The 22,644-nt window shown below is 39.3% G+C and overlaps 1 protein-coding gene across 1 annotated transcript in view; it reads right to left on the bottom strand.

The window, feature by feature from the left end:
- PCLO (piccolo presynaptic cytomatrix protein) overlaps positions 1 to 22,644 on the bottom strand; it is a 539,688-nt gene that overhangs the window by 513,299 nt on the left and 3,745 nt on the right. The window contains exon 2 of the mRNA XM_074984167.1: positions 18,132 to 19,380. Within this exon, the coding sequence (XP_074840268.1) occupies positions 18,132 to 19,380 (1,249 nt within the window). The remainder of the gene's footprint in view (positions 1 to 18,131; positions 19,381 to 22,644) is intronic.

Consider the following 22,644-nt stretch of genomic DNA (forward strand, 5'->3'; position numbering starts at 1 on the left):
TATGTCATTAAGAAAGGTGGAGCAGCAGACAGACAGATGGCGCAACCGGCAGACAGCTGGTAGGAGCAGCAGCAGACGGATGGTGCGACCAGCAGCAGGCCAGTAGGGCAGCTGGCACGGAGCAAGCAGAACACTGGTCCAGCACAAAGGTGGCATTGCCTCAGCTTCCATGAGTGTCTGCATGTGCTCACAAAGTCCACTTAGTGCATCCCCATGAAATTACCAAAATTCGACTGTTGCAGCAGTGCATTGTGGGCACCTATACCACAGTTCATTCAGCCCCATTGCATTCTGGGGCTTTTTTGCCGGTGTGTTATGGCAAATAAAATAAATTCAAAGTGCAGGGCTTCCTGTTTCCTACTTCCTGAAGACGTGGAGAGCAGCAGAGGTGAAAGCAGCCAGAATGGATACAATCGGGGCATTGTGGGATACCTCTGGAGACCGATAAAACTGATTTAAAGTAACACTGTTTCCACACTAGCATTAGTTCAACCTTGTAAATTTGAACTTGTCATTATACCACATTGGAGGGGTAGGTTGACAAAGTCAGCCTTAGTGACCCTCAAATTTGACGGAATGGTATTTGCAGTGAGAACAGTTACATTGTAAAATTGAGTTAAGTACCTTAAAATTGACGTTATGGTCTTGTGTACACATAGCCTTAGTTGTCACTTACCACCCCATACTGGAACTCATATGGGGTAGCATCAACCAACTACTATTCATACTTGATGGGACTTTACCCTGAAAAATATTTTCCTAATCACCATCTTCTGGCCTTCAAATATCTCCACAATATCTCCTAGCTCATCATCAGAAGTTAGTCCCTAACACATAACCAACACAAAGTGGCACCACAGCTTAACAGAAAACACAAACAAAACCCGCAGACATAACTCTTGGTATATGGGTCGTGCATATGCCTACCGCAACATGAGATATACCTCATCCACTGCACTAAAAGCCCAAAAATGTGTGTCTGTCACTCTGCTCTCAAATGAACTCACACAGGAAAATGATAAATGACAAAATCACTTAAGTAACTGTTTGTGATTCATAATGCATTCACTCAACATTTGACTTATTAACCCTCATCCTCAACAGAAACCTTCACAACACTTTCAAAAGACAAACCTGAGAGCTTAAATTCATCACTTTGGTTCAGTCCATGACTTTTTTTGTCTAGCAATCAGTAATCCACTAATAAGCCTACCGAGCTGTTTCTCCCTTTATGCCTTCATTTAACATGATTGGAGAAGTGTTAACGGACCACTTCACCTTTTACAGTCAATTGAAATATGAATTAGTTATTTATAGTAAACAAATTGTCCTCCTTGTTCTTAGCTGTGAAACTGAGTTTCTGAGACCTGAAGAAGAGGTCTGTGTAATGTTTCACCCACAGAAGATGATCCAATAAAAGATATTACCTCACCTACCTTGTCTCTCTTATCATCAATAAAGACATTTAAAAATAAAGGTGGCCTTTTAATTTTTTTCAAATACTTTCTTCGCCATGTAATATGATGAGTGGTTAACATATAACCTGGTCGTAACCAGCCTGATTACAGTGTCCAATCAGAGTCTAAATGGATAAAAGGGGTCCACTATGTACTGCAGTTTGCAATATAGTCTAACTTGAACATCAACAATATTAACTTTCTCCATATACTAGATTTTGTTTTTACTTTCTGAATCAATATAAAGCTTTTAAAATATGACTCATACAACTGACATAAAAAAACCCAGAGGATTCACTTATTTTTAAGCCCTATTGTGGGAACACAATCTAGGTTTTGCAACATCAGCTATGTGAATAGCATAGCTGAATTTGAAGTACTTAGAACAGCCTTGCTCTCCTCATTCTGGTGGAATACTGGAGTTGATGGGAGAGTGACTGACATGCAATATTTCACATCAGGATCACTCACTGCCCCTTGTCCTGTCCCGTAATGTAAACCTCCCTTTTGTTTTAGCCACAAATTCCTCCCATACATTTTAGGAGAAGAAAGTAAGTACCAAAACCCCAAAGTTCTCTGAGTTTAACTGTAGAAGCTGTAATATAAATTACGCTAAAAGCTGTATTTTATCCACTAAAACATACTGAACTGTGGGCCTGATCATGTGTCTGCTGCCATCAAAGAGTTTGCTACTGACTTCAGTGGGAGTAGGCATGGGCTGTATCCAATGTTGCTCTTCCCTCTTTTTACTGGCAATGTAAAATTTACCTTGTGGGAAGCTGAGCAACTCAGTCTCCATTTCCCCTCTATTCAATGACGGTCATCATAAAAGGAGAAAGAGTGAGGAGTCAGAGCGATGCATCATGGGCAGGAATGCCCTCACCCAAATCCCAAACTCTACATCTATTTCTGTTCAGGATCAAATCCACTAGTGGCCTCGCCACTGAGCAACCATAAAAAGGCAGTAAATCTAGTGTATCTCCCCCCAGTGGATTCTTTGGGGGAATACAGGAGCCTATGCTTGTCCCCCTTGTCCATCCTCAGACCATCACAATACCATCTTGATCTTGTGGCTGAACTTTTAGCCATTTAGAACTACCGGCCACTCCCTGAAATGGCTCTAACCTGGAAGAGAGCAGCAGCAACATACAGAGTATGGATAGACTCAGGGAATGAAAAGATAAGTTTTAAACAGTCTTTCATACCCACCCCTCACACACCTACACTCAGGGAGCATTAGTCTGACTCCAGTTTACAGTCCAGGATACTTAAAATACATGGATTCTGTATGTAATATATGTCAACAGAAATGCTTTTAAGATGAACACTTTATTTAAAGGAGAAACAAAATGTTGAGAATAAGCCCCCAATAACTCAGAGAGATTTGAATTGAAATCCAAGACAGCTGCATGCATCTATAAAGAAAGCCAACATTAACCTAATAGCAACTACAATAATTCCCACTTGCCTTCCTCAAAAGATTTCTCTTTCCTCTGCTCCAGTCATTTAAAATTAAAAAAAAAAATTCAGTGTGCTAAGTTCACCCCAAAGAGAGATTTTCTAAAAGAAATAAAAATAGATTCTCATAAAAAAGGAGCATTGGCTCAACATGTACCAAAACCTCATGGACATAAAGTAATAGAATAAGCTTGTTGTTTTATTTACTTTCAGTAACTCAGTATCCTTAATCTGACATGAGCACTTAGTGCTTCCAAACATCTAATATTTTGCTTAACAGTATCAATGAAACTTTTTGCCCCATCACAGAATGAAAAGTCTGTCATCTGCCACAGGCTTCTTCCCACTCCCTTGCCCCTCACTTCTGTTAAAATTTAAGATTTCATGCTGTATATATTTCCCTAGTAATGCTTATTCAGACATCAGCACTGTAATACGGAAACCACAAGCCTGATATCCAAGTTCTTTGATGTGAACATTATGTTATTTCAAAATAGCAAGCAATTGCTAAAATTCATTGCACAGACAAACTAGCCTTATGTTCAAAGATACAACAGTTTTCTAATGACTGTACTAGTTAAAAACAGGAGCTCCAAAGTAAGCTTATTATCCATTTTCTACCAACACCCTCTATCCAGAGCGACCATGAAAGAAAAACTTGTACCATCTTTTTTTAACGGTTCTTCTTTCTCTGTCCTTTTAGAGTCATAAATGCTGATTCCAGTGGCAAAAATATGGATGTAATACTTCCACACAATTTTCTGTAGTCCTGCAGAGACAACGCAAACGAGGATGCGTTTGATTCTATTCCTTCTTCTGTATAATCAATAGAATTGAAATCCCCGTGCAAACACATTTAAAGCAAGGGACTTGCACTAGTGTCACAGAATGCTTTAGCTGACCTGTGGGGTTTTTATTATTGTGAATAACCCTGTGTGAGACTAAACTTCCACGCAGGCTGCAAGGGTAAAGAAGCATCTTAAAATTTCAAATTGAGCACATTTGATACAACATTCACTGAGACACAATAAAAATGGAACTATTCTAACAGCCGTTTCTCAGAGCAAAGCTACATTTTAATATAACGAATCTAATTAACATTCATATTAAGTCTCCTGGCACTGTAGAGGAGCCTTAAAGTGTGTAGAAAACAGAAGGACCCTATATATTCCCAGAACAGTATAAAGATTTATGAACCTTTTACACTGACGAAGTGCAAAGGAGCCTCATTGTAAATGAGAATCGGGTTCAATGTATTTAAAAGACCTAACTCTGCACCAGAGTGTGACCTAGAATTGAATTCACAGCATGGGAAAATATGTGCATGTGGCTCCCCAAGCATGAAATAGCAACCTGAGACAAGAATCTCAGTTTTATTTTAAAAACAAATTTCCACATATATAATATTAGTTCCTTAAAATGCAAGTCAGCAACAATTTTATACAATGTAATTTCCCATGATCTCATAAAATATATTTACAGCTCTCAGCGTTCTGTGCTGTTATTAGGTGTAATTTAGCCCTAAATATCTTTTAAGAGCCCAGTAAGCAGAGCAAGTGTTGATAACGCTGCTGGACGATATTGACCTGAGTGGGGAATTGAATAAGCAAGTGGTTGAGGGTGATCCTGTGGATACTATGTACTTGGACATTCAGGAAGCATTCGAAAGATCCTTTCCTGTAGACTCTTAATCAAGCTAGGCAGCTACAGGAAAAAAGGAAACATTCTCTCATGGATCAGTAAGTGACTGAGTAGGAAACAAAATGTAGGAATAAATGGTCAGTTTCACAATGGAGAAAGGTGCATAGCATGGTTCCCCAAGGATATGTACTGGGACAAAATATTCAAAGTGGTGAATTGGGAGGCGACAAAATTTACAGAAGACACAAAATTACTCAGGATAGTAAGTCTAAATCTGAGCACCAAAAAGTTATATGAGGATCTCCAAAAGCTGGAAGATTGCGCAACAAAAAGGCAGGTGAATATAATATTAATAAATGCAACATAATGCCAGCAATACTTATAAAATGACAGGCTCTGAATTAGCAGTTACCACTCAAGAAAGAACTTGTAGTCATTGTGGATAGTTCTCTGAAAACATCCCTTCAATGTTCAGTGGCAGTCAAAAAAGCTATCAGAATATTGGGATCCATCAGAATAAAGATAAATAATACAGCAAATATCATAATGCAACTATGTAATTATGATATGCCCACATTTTGAATAGTGCACACAGTTCTCCTCGTCCCATCTCAAAAAAGATACATTAGAACTGGAAAAGGTATGAAGAAGGTCAACAAAAATGATTAGGGGTATGGAACAGCTTCCACAAGAAGTATTAAAAAGACTGGGACTGTTCAACTTAGAAAGGAGACAAGGAAGGATATGACCTATACAATAAAATAATGAATGGTGCAGATGAAGTGACTATAGAATTGTTACTTAGACCTTCACTTAATACAAGAACCAGGGATTGCCCAAGAAAATTAACAGGCACCATATTTCAGCCAAAGAAAAGGAAGAATTACTTCAGACTGCATTCAATGTGTAAAACTCATTGCAATGGGATGTTGCAGAGCCCACAAATATAATTGGGTTCAAAAGAGAACTAAATAGGTCCATGAATGGCAATTCACCAAGAAAAGCATCCAACTGCCAGAAGCTGCAGATGGATAACTCAGAATTGCCCTGCTCTGTTCATTCTCTCAGAACTGTCTGGTAGTGGCCACTGTCAGAAGATAAGATAAGTGGCCAATTGATCTGACTCCAAACAGCCATTCTTATGTGCATTGAAAATATGTTTTTAATTTTAAAAAACTTTCTACAGAAATCCTGACAATGCTAAAAGTGATGATTTGGGGTCTCATCGGCATAAAAAGGTTCTAACCACCTCAAATGAAAATCATTTATCACTGTATCATTGGGCATATCTCGCTTAATTAATTCCTTGCCACTGCACTAGCCTTGCTGTACCTTGGTCCTTCCTGTTCTCTGCCTGTGAAAAGACAATTATTTGTTGAATCTCCTGAAGGCTCTTACACTTTGGTCTAACTCTGGGTGTTGGGCTTTGCATGTGATTGCTGAGAGATGTTGAATGGTTCATGGTGTGCAAAGGTGAGACTAAGAGATCTAGTGCTCCCTTCTAGCCTTAAGAACACTACAGCTCAATGAGACTCCTTTCAGTAACAATTATCAAAACAGGCTGCTTCTACACAATCAGGCTGTCTCTACACTAGCTCTCAACATCAAAGGGAGCATGGTAAGTAGGGTGTCAGGAGATTACTAATGAAGTGCTGTGGTGCACATGCAGCACTTCATTAAGCTAATTTTCCCCCACAGCAACTTCAAAGTGGCATCCTTCAAAGTGCCAGCCTGCATGTAGCCGTGGCTAACTCACCAATACTTCGACATGTCTGGGCTACTTTGAAGTCCCTTTACTCCTCAAAATTTTGAGGCCCAGGCACTTCAAAGTACCATCGGGTTAGTCACAGCTACATGTGAACCAGCACTTCAAAGTTGCCGCAGGGGGATTTAGTTTAATGAGCTGCTGCATATGCACCACAGCACTTCAGTAGTAATCTCCTGACACCCTACTTACCATGCTCCCTTCGAAGTTGAGAGCTAGTGCAGACAGCCTCACCCTCCCATCAGAGGGGGCACGGTAATGAGTCAATTCAAAGCAGGCTAATGAGGCACTAATGTGCATATTCAGCATCTCATTAGCATAATGGCAGCCATGCAAATTTCAAAGTGCAGACTTCAAACTGTAGATTGACAGTGTAGAGGGGGTAGCTTCGAAATAAGTGCCCCACTTCAACATTCCCTTACTCCTAGAAAACTAGATTAAAGTAAGGGAATGTCGAAGTGGGGCACTTATTGCAAAGATGCCTGCATCTACACTGTTAATCTGCAATTCGAAGCCTGCACTTTGAAATTTGTGCAGCTGCCATTATACTAATGAAGTACTGAATATGCACATTAGTGCTTCATTAGCCTGCTTCAAATTGCCTCATTACCATGCCACCTCCAATGGGAGAGTGAGAGTGTAGAAGCAGCCGCAGACAAATAAGCTCAACCAGAAATAACCACCCATACAAGTAAGAAGTTACATTCTCATCAAATAGTCAGCAAACTGCAGAATGTCTAGCAAATAAGCAGCCTCCCAACTACAGTAATGATCATGTGGCACTATTGGTACATCTTATATTTTGGTAATGCTAATGCAATCACTAAAGAATAATGTAGCATTTTAATGTGTGTCTTTTAAATGTTTTAATTAAAACTGTGATAATTTAAAAAAAATAAAATGTATTAATGTACAGAAACTCATTTTAACTCCTTCACTTAACAGAAACATAAAATATACCATAATATGCTACTGTAATTAACAATGCTAAACATTATGGATTGCAGAAAGGTTTTCTGGAACATTTGCAACTTCAATCATAGCATTTATATAAAAGCTATCATAAAATTACTAATATGATAATTTGATAACTTTATGTTTTCACCCTAATTTTTGCAGAACCATGAAAGCTAGTTTTAAAAACAGCATTTAGGTTTTATACTAAAGAAAACAGCCCACAATTTGTCACACTGCTTTCTGAGGATTAATAGAGGCAGACTGGTTTCATTACTGTCTCAAGATTTAATTTCTTGCAAAAATGTGGAAGATTAACAAGCAAGGAAGTTGCAAATCAACAGTGTAGTATACAAATGGCTAATCAATAAAAGTTCATCTGTTCTACGTAAAAGGCATCCAACCAAGTGACTATCATGACGAGTTGATTACAGTTTACTCCGTCTGTTCAAAGAAAGACTCATCCACACTTCCTGCCCCATGATTATCCAGAAAACAGCTTCCAAAAATCACATGACCTGATGCAGTAGTAAATTACAGTTGCTGGGCAACAGTAATACCAGTGCAGATGGCTCACTGCAGTAGACATCTTTAGCTATGCAGATTAATGTATAATTTACCTGTGTTAAAAACTGGACAGGAGAGGTTCCTGGGCTACAGCTAACTTGCTTAAAAGGCTTTTAGAGTATTTAAAAGGCTTTTAGAGTATTTTCTATTCAAAATGATCATCTTAGAATCACTGTTTTTTGTGGGTTTTTTTTTTTTTGCTTTAAGGAAACGTGAAGCCACAGGACAATGAGATTTTTCATACGACCCTGCCATAAATTAAGGAGTACTAATATAAGTGTGCAATCTTCCTCTGGGGGAAAAAAAACAAAAATTGTGTTGGGTTCTTAATCAGGAATACTTCAGAAAGAAATAATATAATTTTGTACAGGTTGAACCTCTGTCGTACAGCACTCTTGGGACCTGACCAGTACCTGATGAGAGAATCTGCCAAACCACGGGAGGTCAATATTTTCTAGCACATCACCAACACTTCCCTGCTTACTGGTCTATTAGAAGACATTTAAGGGTAAATTATAGCAGAGAACACAGAGCCAGGACTGGTGACTCTAAACAAACTTTATGGGACCATGGGACACTTGGCCAAAACTACGATAAGTGGTCATCCAGCTAACTAAAATCATGCTGGATTATGGAGTTTGCTGGATGAGAGAGTTCCAGATTAAAGAGGTTCAACCTGTACATGCTTAGCACTTGCATTTGAGGAGCTCATCGGTTCTTCCTAGAAATTCTACTTAGATTAAAAATATGCACTTTAAATGGAGCTTTCTTATGGCAAAGTAGAATTAAAGGAGTTATTCTGGAGATTAATTGATCCAAAGTCCCAAATTATTTCAGTTCACTGCAATGTGTAAATTGCAATTTAGTAGCAGTGCAACTCCAATCATTCTGTGGAGAAAAATAAAAACATTTTGCTATCGGAAAATTTTACAGCAGACATTTCATTTTAACACAAGGAGATAAGAAACATTTTAGATAAGTGACTGAACACTTTGGAGGGTCAGATTCTGGTCCCTGGTACACCTGTGGAACTCTACAGTACTTTCTCCCATATTAATGGCTTAACTATGGCTTTCCACCATTGTATCTAATAGTTGAATCTGATATACTTAGATACTAATACCTAAAATGAACACATATATAAATAATTTTAATCTGATTCTTTAAAACTTTTGTCTGCAACTCATACTTCCAATAGTTTATGGAGGGATTCAAACACCTAGTATTTTCTTATTTTGCATTGTGTTCTTTATGTTTCATCAGTAATAAATGCTCTTCAGGATTAAGATTTCTAGAGGGCTTGATGTGTCAAAGCTATTTCTACTGCTACAAGGAAGTCTTGACTTAGAGGCTACAATTGTAACTTATTTTTGTTTACAGTAAATTTCTAGTCCTGGTCACTTTTATTTCTGATTCACTAGCACAATGCCCAGATTTTGAACTGTATACATTGCAGAGAATGTTTATATCCAATATAAGATGTTTTCCTTAGCATTTATCAAAAAAGAAAATAATGAAAAACACTTCTATCAATACTGTGTTAGATTTACACAAAATAGTGTGCCTTTATGCTTGTGGATTCAAATTCACAGAAGTCATAATCAGGGTTCCCCCATGACTAGGACTGTATAATGAGGTTCACTTTGACAGCAGAAGACTGGATTAAATGACCCAAGAGGTTCTTTCCAATCCCATGTCAAACACTCTTAGACCACATCTACACGGGCAGCCTCTGTTGACAGAGAAACCTCGAAAGTACCTCTGTCAACAGATAGCATCTACACACAAAAGCAGATTGAAAGAGAAAGTCATTCTATCAACAGAGAGCATTCAGACTTCCCAGCCTTTTCTCAACAGAATGGATGACCAGAAGCTCTGCAAACAGGGCTGACCAGGGATCTGGAAGCCCTCTGTCAACAGAAGTGTCTAGACAGGCACTGTCCACAAAAACACCTTCAACTGAGATGTTATACCTGATTGGGAACAGGGATAACGCTGCCAACTGAACAGCCGAGTTTCGTCAATAAACTCTCAACAGATCCTTTTAACTGTGTAGATGCTCATCTAGTGTCGTTGACAAAAGCCCAGTTTTGTCGACAGAAGCTGCCCATGTAGACGTGGCCTTATGTTCCTCTCAATAACTAGATAATCCAGTGTGTGAGAGCATTATTTTTAACTATTGCACATGCTTTTCAAGAGGCTTTTTAATATAGATGTACAGAGTTGATGATTTATAACTGTAGTTGAAATCATAAATGAGTGTCCTCAATTTCCCTGTTTAAATTCTCAATAATATGTATTTAATACTCACCTTACCAAGCCATCCCTCAGCAAACACAGGGCACAATGAAATATATACAGACAACTATTGGTAAATTATTATTATTTATCATGAAGAATATTCCAATTCAGCAATAAATTGGAAGTAGAGAGTAACAGGGAAGTAGAGGAGAAGAGCAGCACATTGCACCACTGAAAACATGTGAAATATGTTATCTGAATGTCAGAAGAGATAGACTGAAATATAGTAAAGGTGGAATGATTTTTTTTTTCAAAATAGTGTGCTTTCTAAAGGCATGTGCTACCAAACAGAAGCCTACTGCAGAGAGCTAAACTATAACTAGGATCTACAACATGAAGAGCTTTTGAACTTGAGATAATCTGCCCCTTTACAGACATCAAAATGTAATGAACAAACAGGTACATTATCTCAGAACAATCCATGGCCGAGTATGTGTTATGCATCTCCTTCACAGACAGTTTGATACAACTACTAACTAAAGGAAACCAAGTAGAGATATTCATGCACTTTGGTTCTGGTTCCAGCAAAGGGAGTGTTTAAACATGAGTACAGTCACTCCCCAAGTTACAAACATCCAACTTACAAGTGTCTGCACATACAAACAAAAGCTCACCTGCAGCCTCAGGGAGCAGGCAAGTGGCACAGGGTCATGGTGAGCAGTGCAAGTGCTGGCCAAAGGATTCTGGAGGCACCAGGAACAGGTGTGAAGCCAGCAGCTGGAGAGAAGCAACACTTTAGAGGGGAAACTGCCACTTCTCTCCAGTTGCTGGCTGCTGAGATGCCCTCTGCTCTTCTGGAATCCTCTGGCCCACACTTGCACCACTTGCTGTCTCCTGGTGATTGGGGGCTGGGTTCAGTCTGCAGCAGGATGAGGGGCAGCCAGGAGATGGGGCTGGCTGTAGGAACGAGCTCAGAGCCTGTGGAGGAGGGGAGGTGGTGGTCAGAGAATGGGAATGGAGGCTGCTGGAACCAGGGCTGACCCTACAGGGGCTGGAGTGGCTGGGGAATGCTCCTAAATCTCTACCTGCCTCCTCATCCTCCTCTAATTAAACCTGCCTTTCCTCAAGCACCTGCATTCAAGGTAAAACAAAAAAACACTATGGCTGGGTCTACACGTGCCCCTTCCTTTCGAAAGGGGCATGTTAATGAGCAGGTTCAAAATATGCTAATGAGGCATTGCAATGAATATGCAGCGCCTCGTTACCATAATGGTGGCCGCGGCAATTCGAAAGTGCGGCTTTTCGAATCGCGTGCTGCCCGTGGAGATGGGACCTTCCAAAAGGACCCCCCCCCCAGTTTCTAAAGCCCTTCTTCCTATCTGGTAATTGGAAGAAGGGCTTTCAAAAACTGAGGGGGTCCTTTTGGAAGGTCCCGTCTCCACGGGCTGCGCGCGATTCGAAAAGCCGCACTTTCAAATTGCCGCGGCCGCCATTATGCTAACGAGGCACTGCATATTCATTGCAATGCCTCATTAGCATATTTCGAACCTGCTCATTAACATGCCCCTTTCGAAAGTAAGGGGCACATGAAGACCCAGCCTATGTCTACTGTTTTCAATTGCAAATAAACAGTATTTGCAGTACAGCACATTATGGGTTAAATAGGGTTTTGATGGCTAGCCTGGGAACCTGACTGCCACTTCCAACATTGTTTCCATAGGAAAATATGTTCCCAGTTCCAAACAACCATCTTACAAATAAACTTTTGGACCAGAACCCATTTGTAAGATGGAGACCCCCTGTATCTCACTGCTTTCTATGCCCATGTCAGTGGTACCTCTCTTGCTTGAATGATCCGGAGGTCCTGCGTTCAGTTCTTAATCATGATCTATATTGTTGGTTTTTACAACAGGGCATGCAAGAATGGGAAAAAATGAAGGGAAAATAATTTCCAAAAGATCACATAATAAAATAAATACACACTTGATGTGAGATTCAAAAGTGTATGTAAAAACAGAATAGAGGACCAAACCATCTCTCTTTAGACTGGTTCTTTTTACCTTACATAATTATTGCTAGGCTTTCATATAACATATTGATTAATGGAGCATAAATACTTAGACAGATTAAACAGATGTGTTACCAGGCACATTCTATTTATGGTGTGTTTTCAGTCTGGAATGTGCTGAACAAAACAAAAGACAGATAATACCTTGTCCAAAGACATTTACAATATTAGTTAGTTCAGTGGCACACTGCACATGATGGCTATGTCTACACTAGCCAAAAACTTCGAAATGGCCATGCAAATGGCCATTTCGACATTTACTAATGAAGCGCTGAAATACACATTCAGCGCTTCATTAGCATGCGGATGGCTGCAGCGCTTCAAGCTTGGTGGTTTGAGCTTTAGCCTGCTAACCCAGGATTGTGAGTTCAATCCTTGAGGAGGCCAATAAGGGCAAATAAATGTCAGGGACAGTGCTTGGTCCTGTCAAGAGCACAGGGGACTGGACTAGATGACCTCCCAAGGTCCCTTCCAGTTCTAGGAAGTGTGTGTGTGGGTGTCTGTGTGTGACATTGACGTGGCTCGCCGCTGCGCATCTCGTCCAGACGGGGCTCCTTTTCGAAAGGACCTCGCCTACTTTGAAGTCCCCTTATTCCCATCTGCTCATAGGCATAAGGGGACTTCGAAGTAGGCAGGGTCCTTTTGAAAAGGAGCCCCATCGGGACAAGCCACGTCAATTTCAAAGCACCGCGGCCACCCGCATGCTAATGAAGCGCTGAATATGTATTTCAGCGCTTCATTAGTGAACTTCAAAATGGCCATTTGCATGGCCATTTCGAAGTTTTTGGCTAGTGTAGACATGGCCAATGAGATCTAGCAATACAATTATTACTTTTGTGTCCTGGTTACAACATTCTCTATAGCACATTAAAGTAGATAGGCTTCATATTGGACAGTTGTTCTCATCTGGGGGTACAGGTCCATGGGGGTATTTTGAGCTCTTCCAAAAGGTACATTAACTCAATGTTTCTCAACTTTTTTATGAAAAAAACTTTTTTAGAAAAAAAAGTTGGACTTAATTTAGATTCATCTAATTTTTTTCATTTATCCTATTTGCACAGTCTTAAGTACAATGTCAAGTTTATTGCCTATAGGCAATGTCTTTCACCCAATTAGTTACAATTAAGTTGTTTAAACATATGTATTATAGTGGTAGAAAAATACTTGTGTGTCCGAAAAGTGTAGGTAGTGGGGGTACTTATGATTTTTTTAAATGGGTACTTTGTTAAAAAAATAGTGGAGAAACACTGATACAGGACATTAATTTTAAGTAGGGATTTAAATTAAGAGATAGCAGCTGTTTGGTGTTATTTTGCACTTTCTTCCATGCTGTCCTGATGCATGCAATGCACTTCTGATGCTACTCTGCACAGGCATTACTCTGTCCCTTATGCAAGCCTCCTCTTCAAGGCATTCCATTGCGATGCCTACAATAAATCTGCCAAATGGTAATACAGAAATGTAGGAATTGCCATACTGGATCAGACTAGCGGTTCAATCTCTTAGTGATTATAGAGCCCAGCATATAAGACTCCAGAGGAAGGTGCAATCCCTGTAGAAGGCAATTACAGTAGTTTTCATAGGAATAATCATGAATCTAAACAATGATAATCTTCTATTTAGCAGCATCTACATGGCCACTCCCTTTTGGAGGTGGCATGAAAATACAGCCAATCAGAAATGCAAATGAGGCACAGATTTAAATATCTCATGCCTCATTTGCATATCACCACATCATTTGGCTTCCAGAAGAGCCATTTCTGAAAGCCAAAGCAGTCATGTGAAAAAAATTAGGAAGAAGGGTGCTTTTGAAAGAGGGCTTACTTTTGAAGGAACCCCCTCCACACAGTTGCTTTGGCTTCCAGAAATGCTCCTCCAGAAGCCAAATCACATGTGAATATACTAATGAGGCACAAGATACTTAAGATACTTGTTTGCATTTCTGATCAGCTGTATTTGCATGCCCCTTCCAAAAGGCAGGAGCCATGTAGATGCAGCTTTACATGCTGCAATTCTTCACCCCTGCCCTTGGTTCATCTATTTATTTTTCATTTAGAACTATAACTCTTGGAGACAGAGACTGTGCCAGAATAACAGAGATTGCCAAACATAAAGGGTATGAATAGAAGACACAAACATAGGAAGTAAAGATGCAAAACAAGCTATAGAGCAGTGCAGTACGAGCAAATGAGGAGGAAATCAGAGTTTAGGTAAGGAAAACTAAATAGTCAGAAACATAAAAGTGTTATGAAGCCATTGAGAAGAAAGTCAGTGAAGAGATTTCAGCAGGTAAATAGTATAGTCAGAGCGGTGAAAGGGGAAGATTGTTTTAGCAGCATTCTGGATGGACTTGACAGGAATAAGGACAAATCAGGGAAAAAAAGTTTTTACCATAGTCAAAGTGACCAAAGAGCAATGTATTTTTGAAACAATATGGTGAAAAAAACATATGAAATGTATAGAAAGAAACATCAAGATGTGGCAACAGTCTGGGCACTGGATGCAAAGAGGGATAAGAAGGTGATTTTGAGCTTAATAAAGATTAGAAGAGCTGAGAGGAAAAAGCCCAGGAGTTCAGCCACCTCTATGCAAGAAGCCTCTATTGACAGAAGTCACTGTCAGAAGGGATTTCCCAGCAAAACTTCTGTTGACATATTATGTCTACACATAAAAGCAGATCCAAAGAGCAATCGGCTCTGTCAAAAGACAGGAGCCAGACTGCCGGGCCCTCTCTCAACAGAATGGCTGACCAGAAGCTCTGCAAACAGGGCTGCCTGATGAACTGGAAGTCCTGTGGGTCAACAAAAGTGTCCCGGTGTGCTCATGCAGCTGATCTGTTGACAGAACACTGTTGAGAGAGGCATTATACCTTAACAGGGAAAGGTATAAATGCTGCCAATGGATTTGCTGGGTTTTGTTGACAAAGTGCATTTTGCATGCAGACACTCCACTCTTTCTCCCGACCAAAGCCCAGTTTTGCTGGGAAAAGTCTTTTGTGTAGACATAGCCTTCAGGTTTTGTTATGTTCCATTGCAGATGGACACAAAATATCCAGAATGAAATTTCAGTAAATTAGATATTAGAGGCTGAGCAGAAGGGGAGAAGTAGATATGAATGTGATCACTACAGAGCTAGCAGCTGAGTAGATTAGAAGCACTGCACCTTCCTTTATTGAAATGATTGCACTGTGAAATAAATGCCTTATCCACATTTATTTCAAAGTGTGATATGAAATTCAAATTTCCTTTTACATATGTATGCAATCAGATGGTGTTAAAGGCAGCTGCATTTATTGTCTCAATGTACTGAATTTCATACCCTGGCATAGTGCCTACTTAAAAAGTTAGTGGAAAAGCTAAGATCTCTCTAACCCAGTTTGGTTCCAAATACAATGAGGGCTCTTGACTACTTCCATGGAAATCTGATATTTTAAACATAAGTCAGGTTTTGAGTGATCAGAAGCCAAAGAATGAACAAAAGACCTTTAAGTCATGCCTCGATAACTAAATACAAAATGGACCACAAAAATGTTATCAATTCAGAGTGCTACACAAGCAAGAGAAATGTCAACACAGGCAGCTTTTCTCTTTCCCCATAAAAGAAAAAGCTGCAAATGCTTGAAAATAGAAGTTTATAAGAATTTCATCTTTGCATATAACTAACATCACTAGTACTGAGACAAGATGGGTGAGGTAATATCTTTTATTGGACCAAATAAGAGAAAGGTCAAGAGAAAGGAACTTCGAGCCTTACCTAGGGCTCTTCTTTGTATCTGGGAAACTTGTTCAGACTATCACAGACAAATACAAGACAAAATTATTTGTTTAGCATTAACAGATCAAACATACTTCAAGCGACCATTCAAGGTTAAGTGGATGATTAAAAGAAGATGTTGGTACAAGAAAATATATTTCCTCACCCACTTTATCTTTCGAATACCCATGGAACAAGAAAGCTTTAACAACACTATAATATTTCCTGTGGTTGCTTAATGGTTTTTGTTTCTAAAAACTCTTTCGGCACTGTTCTCTTGAGATCAAGTATGCCAAACCTAGATAATGATCCAATTATTTTTCTGTTATTTGAGACAACACCACTCAGCTACTCATGGGAGTAATGTTGTAGGGGTTCAGGGTATCAGTGCTTCCCCTTTGGCCCTAGTTAAAGAACACTCCAGCCTAAAACACCTTATATTATATTCTCTCTCTCCCCTTGATCATGTTCTGCAAGTAGCCCTAGAGCCCAGAGCAATAAGGCACAATTCACACCTCCCCTGCTCTAAGAATGTGCAAGTATCAACTGAAATTCAATCTTTGATAACCCAGAAATGGGCTCAACTGTGTGTGAAGGCAAGTTTGTATCCACTGCATCGAGAAGCAGAGCATTACCAATGGACAGTTATAACAAACCTTTCTAATTTCATTTACATATTTTAAAAACTGCAGAACTGCAAAGCAATAAATAATTCAGCTTTGCCAAATACAGATGTGTCATTTGTCACCAAATACCATCCAAAAATGACACTTATTCAAGACGTGTGTCAATGAGATGTAGTAATCATCAATGATCTTTCTTGTTTACTATAATCCTTATATATACCAGACCAAAATGAAAGACAACTGGTGCTTTTTCTCCAAGTTCTAGTTATTGTCAAGTTCAGGCTTCTTTCCATTAGCTTTTCTGGCCATCTAAACAAACAAACAAACAAAAACACACAAAAAAGAAAAACACAGTCCTCCCTCTGGTTGCTTTCAGTTCTCTCTCTGGTTGAATGATTTGTTGTGTTTTTTCTTTCTTTGGTACCAGTTCTACTGTGCTCAGGTGTGTAGACAGTGCCCAAAACATAGGCACTGAAAATGTACAAACCCGAATTGCAAAGCAACTTTGGCAAATTAGGAGTAATGAGTGCAGATCCAGCCAAAGAGTTTGCTGGGCCCAAGATGCGTGGGTGGGGCCTAAGTCAGCACACTGACACTGAGGTCTGGCCGGCTGAAGTGTGGGGCCCTGAAGCTGTGTAGCCCAAGGCAAACACCTTGCTCACCCTGCCGTAAGGCTGGGCCTGAATAAGGGTTTCAAAGTAACAGGAAAGGGCTAGATGCGGTTTCCCAAGGAGAGGAAACAAACAGCAGGAATGTTCTAGAGATAACTTATCAAGCTAACACACACACCAAATTAAAACAATTTTGTTTATAAAAATATTGTCCTTATGTTATTTTTGTGTGTCCATTACTATAGTTACAAGGGTGGAGATCAGGGCTGACAGTGGAGCTAGTCAACAGAAAGATCTCTCACCCAAGAAATAATCCACCATATTTTTTTTTTTTTTTGCAAACCATGAAATTACAAATTCCTCAGACAGATTCTTTACTGGTATACATATGTGTACGTCCAAAATCTAGAAAACCTGAGGATTTGATCTTGTATCCATTTAAACACAAATTTCTCAATTTGTGTGGTTAACTGCTCCAAATAGTAAAACAATGTTTTTTTTTATTTTAATTTATTTTGCATCACCTGGACTGCTTGTTTACTTTCGCATCTCACTAAGCAGAGACACTGAACACAATCTAATCAATGTCACTTCTACTGCTTAGTCATTTTCTAGATCAATTTATCATTCTGGTTCACCTAGATAACCCAGATGCTATCATCTTGTGCTTACAAACACAGCAGGGGATTGTTTAAATCCAAACAAAAGTAATGTTTTTAAAGGTTTACATTAGGTTTCATCTTACTTATTATTTCTACTGCAGTCATGTAGAGGCACTCTGTTCACAGACTGGGACCCCACTGTTTTAGACACTGTCATTTATCTCTAAATGAAATGTGAACTGTTTGCATAAACAACTGATCTCCTCTTAATTTGCTAGAATGATTTTATGCTGTGTATTAAAAAACATAAGAGCTTCAGGACACAGCCATAGTGAATTTTAACCTAATTTTCAGCCTAGAATGAAAATCAATGTTCGACACTACTCACCTCTGTTATATGTGGATTGGGATTAAAGCCACACAGGCTGCAGACCACAGTCTGACACTGTGTGCATGTATTGTAATTGGCCTGTTCTGGAGCGTGCAGCAACAGTTCAGTGCTAGTGCAAAGGGGACAGAAAGTTTTCTTTGGGGCTGTATCACGAGGTACAGCTGCTGTTAGCTGTTGCTGTGAAGGTTTACCAGGTCCTGGTTGCTTGCCTGATGGTTTTGTAGGGCCTGGTTGTTGTGGTAGCTTTGCAGGCCCTGCTGACTGAGGAGATGGTTTTGCAGGTTCTGGCTGTTGAGATGGTTGTTTAGCAGGTCCCACTCGCTCAGGGGATGGTTTCCCAGGACCTGGCTGTTGAGTTGGCTGTTTAGCAGGTCCCACTTGCTGTGGGGATGACTTTCCAGAGCCAGGCTGTTGGGACAGTTGTTTAGCAGGTGCTGTTTGTTGAGAGGATGGTTTTGCAGGACCTGCTTGCTGTCCCGGATGTTGTGATGGTTGTTTTGTAGGTCCTGGCTGCTGTGCTGATGGCTTTGCGGGAGCTGGTGCCTGGGATGGCACTCTAACATCTGATAGCTGTGGTAATGTTTTGGTGGGGCCTGGTTGTTGTGGTGAAGGTTTTGCAGGACTCTGTTGGTGAGGTACTTGCTTTGTGGATTCTGATTGCTCAGGCTGAGTTCTCCGTGGCCCTCGTTGTTGAGGTGGCTGTTTTGCTTGATCTGAAGGAGGGCCTGTTGGCTGACCAGGCCCTGGTTTCAGACCTTGCTTAGCTGTCCCAGGTTGCTGCTGTTGGGGTGGCAATTTGGAAGGCCCGGGTTGCTGAGATGCAAGTTTGACGGGCTCTTTTTGATGACCTGTTGGCTTTGGGGTTTGTTGCTGAGCTGGATGCTTTACTTGTCCTTTTTGATCCTCAGGCTTTCCCTGGTCCTTCTGAACTGCTTTTTGTTTCCTATTGGCATCTTCCTGGGCTGCATTTGAGTCTGATATCAAATCAAAAGGATTGAACTTGTTTACGACTGAAGTGACTGCACTTAATGGATTGGCCTCAGAGAGGAAGCTAGGCATCATACTTGGTTTCTGATCTTCTTTAAAATCAGTCCTGGATTTAGATTCTCTTAGACTGATGGAAGAAGGGCTCCTTCCAGGTGACTGCTGTTCTGTCTTCAACACATCTACTGTTCTGCTTTTGCTTAAATTGGACGCAGGCTTACCTGGCTGTCTTGCATAGTGGTTTATATCAAGCTCAGCATGTCTGTAGGGGCAAAAATATTGTAAAATAAAAATAATTAAAAACTAATCATAAACTAGCTGCAATTATTGAACTCTTATAAAGCAAGAAAACTTAAACATCATGACCCCTGAATGTGCAACTGCTTAATTTCAGCCATGTGAACAGTCCTCATTTGAACTATTCATATGAATAAAATTACATAGTGCTTAAGTTTTTGCAGAATCAGGACTTATGACTACAAGGATTATCTTTTTTTTGTTACAGAAACATTTATCTAAATATTTAGTTGATGTCTGATTTAGTTATTTAGAAACTCATTTAACAAAAGGATCATCTTTATCTAGAGAACTTTCTTCAGAATTCTGAAGCGTTTCAAAACTAAGCTGTGATTTTCCACATCTCTTGCAGTGTACACTTCAAATATGGAGACAAAAGCACAGTAATAGAAAGAGATTTTCCACAATCAGCAGATCAAAGCATGGCCATTCAGGAAAAATACTCACGTTACAAAAAAATTATATAATTTCTCCTGGCTATTTGACCCTACTTTTAGGCTACGTCTACACTTACCAAAAACTTCGAAATGGTCATGCTAACAGCCAGATTGAATAATAATGAGGTGCTGAAATGCATATTCAGTGCCTCATTAGCATGCCACAGTCCACAGCACTTCAAAATTACCACGTTTCACTCCTGCACAGCTCATCAACATGGGAGTCATTTTTGAAGGAACCCCACCAGCATCGAAATTTGCTTATTCCTATGAGTTCATGTTGGTGGGGTCCTTTCAAAAAGGACCCTCGTGTAGACAAGCCGCACGGGTGCAAAACACAGCAATTTCGAAGTGCCGCGGCCAGCAGCATGCTAGTGAGGCACTGAATATGCATTTCAGTGCCCTATTAGTATTCTTCAATCTAGCCGTTAGCACATCCATTGCAAAGTTTTAGGTAAGTGTAGGTGGAGCCCTAATGATGTATTTGCAACTGAATATGCATTAATGATTCAAACAACTAAAGTCCCAATAGTTTAAGATTTAGCTATGTGTTATTATGGTATTTACACTAACATTCATTGATAATAAAGAAAAAGCATCTCCTTGTGCAGATGAAGCACACACGAGCTAAGAGAATCACTATTTTTTAGTATTTATCATTTAGGGGACTGCAGCTATCCCTCTGCCCCTTCTTAAAAAAAAAGACTATCTGATAACAAAAAACATATCTGTCTTATTCTCAGCAGGTTTTCCTCTCTATGGGTCTTATTTTCCTTTGTTTTCTAATAGAATATTTAGAAGGTTAAGCTGGAGAAAGAAAGGAGCCAAATCTAGCGAATACTTGTAGGTATAGAACAATATTTTAATTTTTGCTCTATTGGTTTATACCTGGAGAGAAAGATATTCTATTCAATGCTACTGTAGTTTAGCTAAAGGGTGTCACATGATGCTCACTTTGGCACCATCACTGAATTTTGCTGGAGAATATAATATTTTCTCCTGTGCCACCTTTGTGCTTGAGGTATATTATCAATTTCCATACATCTCATGTTAAATATAATCCCACATTTCCAAAAATATTATCTCTTAATGTACATTCATAAAAAAACAGGCATTCGTTAGGGATAACCTATTATAAAATCTGACACCCATGACTAAAATGAAAACAAGCTAGCAGTACAATAATTTTTAATTAAGAGTTTCCTCAGTACACTGACACAGTTATAAATAGTAGTAACATGCTGAACTAGATTTCAAACAGCCAATATTACCATAAATACAATACTTTAATTGGTGAATATTTTGAGCTTTCCTTAAATCCCTGATCATAATGATAAACTACGCTAAGAAAATCCATTGGTAGCCATTTTCTACTTAAGATTCTAGCAGCTCACAAATTCACATCAATCCTGGCTCGGTTTGTAAGAAGGTTAACTGCAATTATTCAAAACAAAAGTGTGGGGAACAACTCCTCCCATGGAGGGCTAATTGTCCTTTTATTTTTTCCTGTTATCACATTAGCTCTGACTACCAAGCTGTGTTTAGTGCTACACTTCCTTGTTCCCCCAAGGATGCACACATGGTAACGGGGAGTGGTATTTACTACATGAGCCCTTAAAGTCAATAAGAGTTGTTTTCATTAACTTCAATGAGCACTGGATTGGACTTTTACTTATTGGAAAGGAAGGCATATCCAGCACAGCCCAACCATAAACCATGTCCATAAAATATTTACAAATTTAACAAAAAGCTTTTGCTAGGCCTGTCTGTTTTTAGTTCCATGGTACTTCAGGTTTCATGCAAAGATGTACTATATGGTTAGCAAGAATATATCACATATACCACTAAAGGCTGTATATATAGCTCCAGAATGAATGCTTGCAACTGCTCAAGAAGTTTTAAAATTTGGGTCAAAAACAGCAAGGCTCAGATTAAAAATGAAGATATGATCCATAACGATTTTTGGAGATAAATACTGACACACAGGATAACTGAGAATACTGGATACCAATGCTTTGAGAAACAAAATTCAAAGATCAGGGCAGGAAATATGAGGTTAATTGTAATTCCTCATGGATAAAGCCAGAAGAAATTAAGAAAAAAGCAACTAATGATGACCTTTCCAAGGCTAATTGTGAACTTTTAAGTATCATGCGAGAAACACTCAACCTCTGCCAATGATATCTGTGGAGTATAAATCTCTTAACACAAGGACTATCGTGACAAATTTGGCACAGATTTCCAATGCCCTACCCAGTTTTCAGTGTATCAAAATCTTGTTACCCAGATTATTATTGTTTCACAGGGATAATGACTTTTAATACAAGAATTAAAAAATCATGAATTGAACAATTATGGCTGGATGCTGCCAGATTTCATGTGTATTATACAGACAAAATTTGTTTTGCCATTCTCCAAAAATGACTGTTTCCACATGAAGGAAACAGACTGTACCTAAACTGTGTAAGAAAATGGCTTCAGAACACAAATTTCTTGAAGCCTTTTACCATGATGATACCAATCCTAGATTTACCCTTTTAATGTTGGGCTGATTGGCATTGGCATACACTTTTTCTAATCTTTTCTACACCCATGCAAGAATGGAGTTTTAAGCACCACCATTAATTGTAGTGACATATTGCATGCATAGTTGTTGATACGTATGCATTTACAGAATGTGATTTTTATTTTTTTCTGGCAGGTAGTCTCTTAATGCCAAACATTTTTAAGTATGGAGGAGAGGAAGTTAAAAGAAAAGCTGTTTTTGAGTTGTTGGGAAAATAATCCTCCTT

This window comes from Carettochelys insculpta, chromosome 1 (genome assembly GCF_033958435.1).
Source record: "Carettochelys insculpta isolate YL-2023 chromosome 1, ASM3395843v1, whole genome shotgun sequence".
Taxonomy (NCBI): domain Eukaryota; kingdom Metazoa; phylum Chordata; order Testudines; family Carettochelyidae; genus Carettochelys; species Carettochelys insculpta.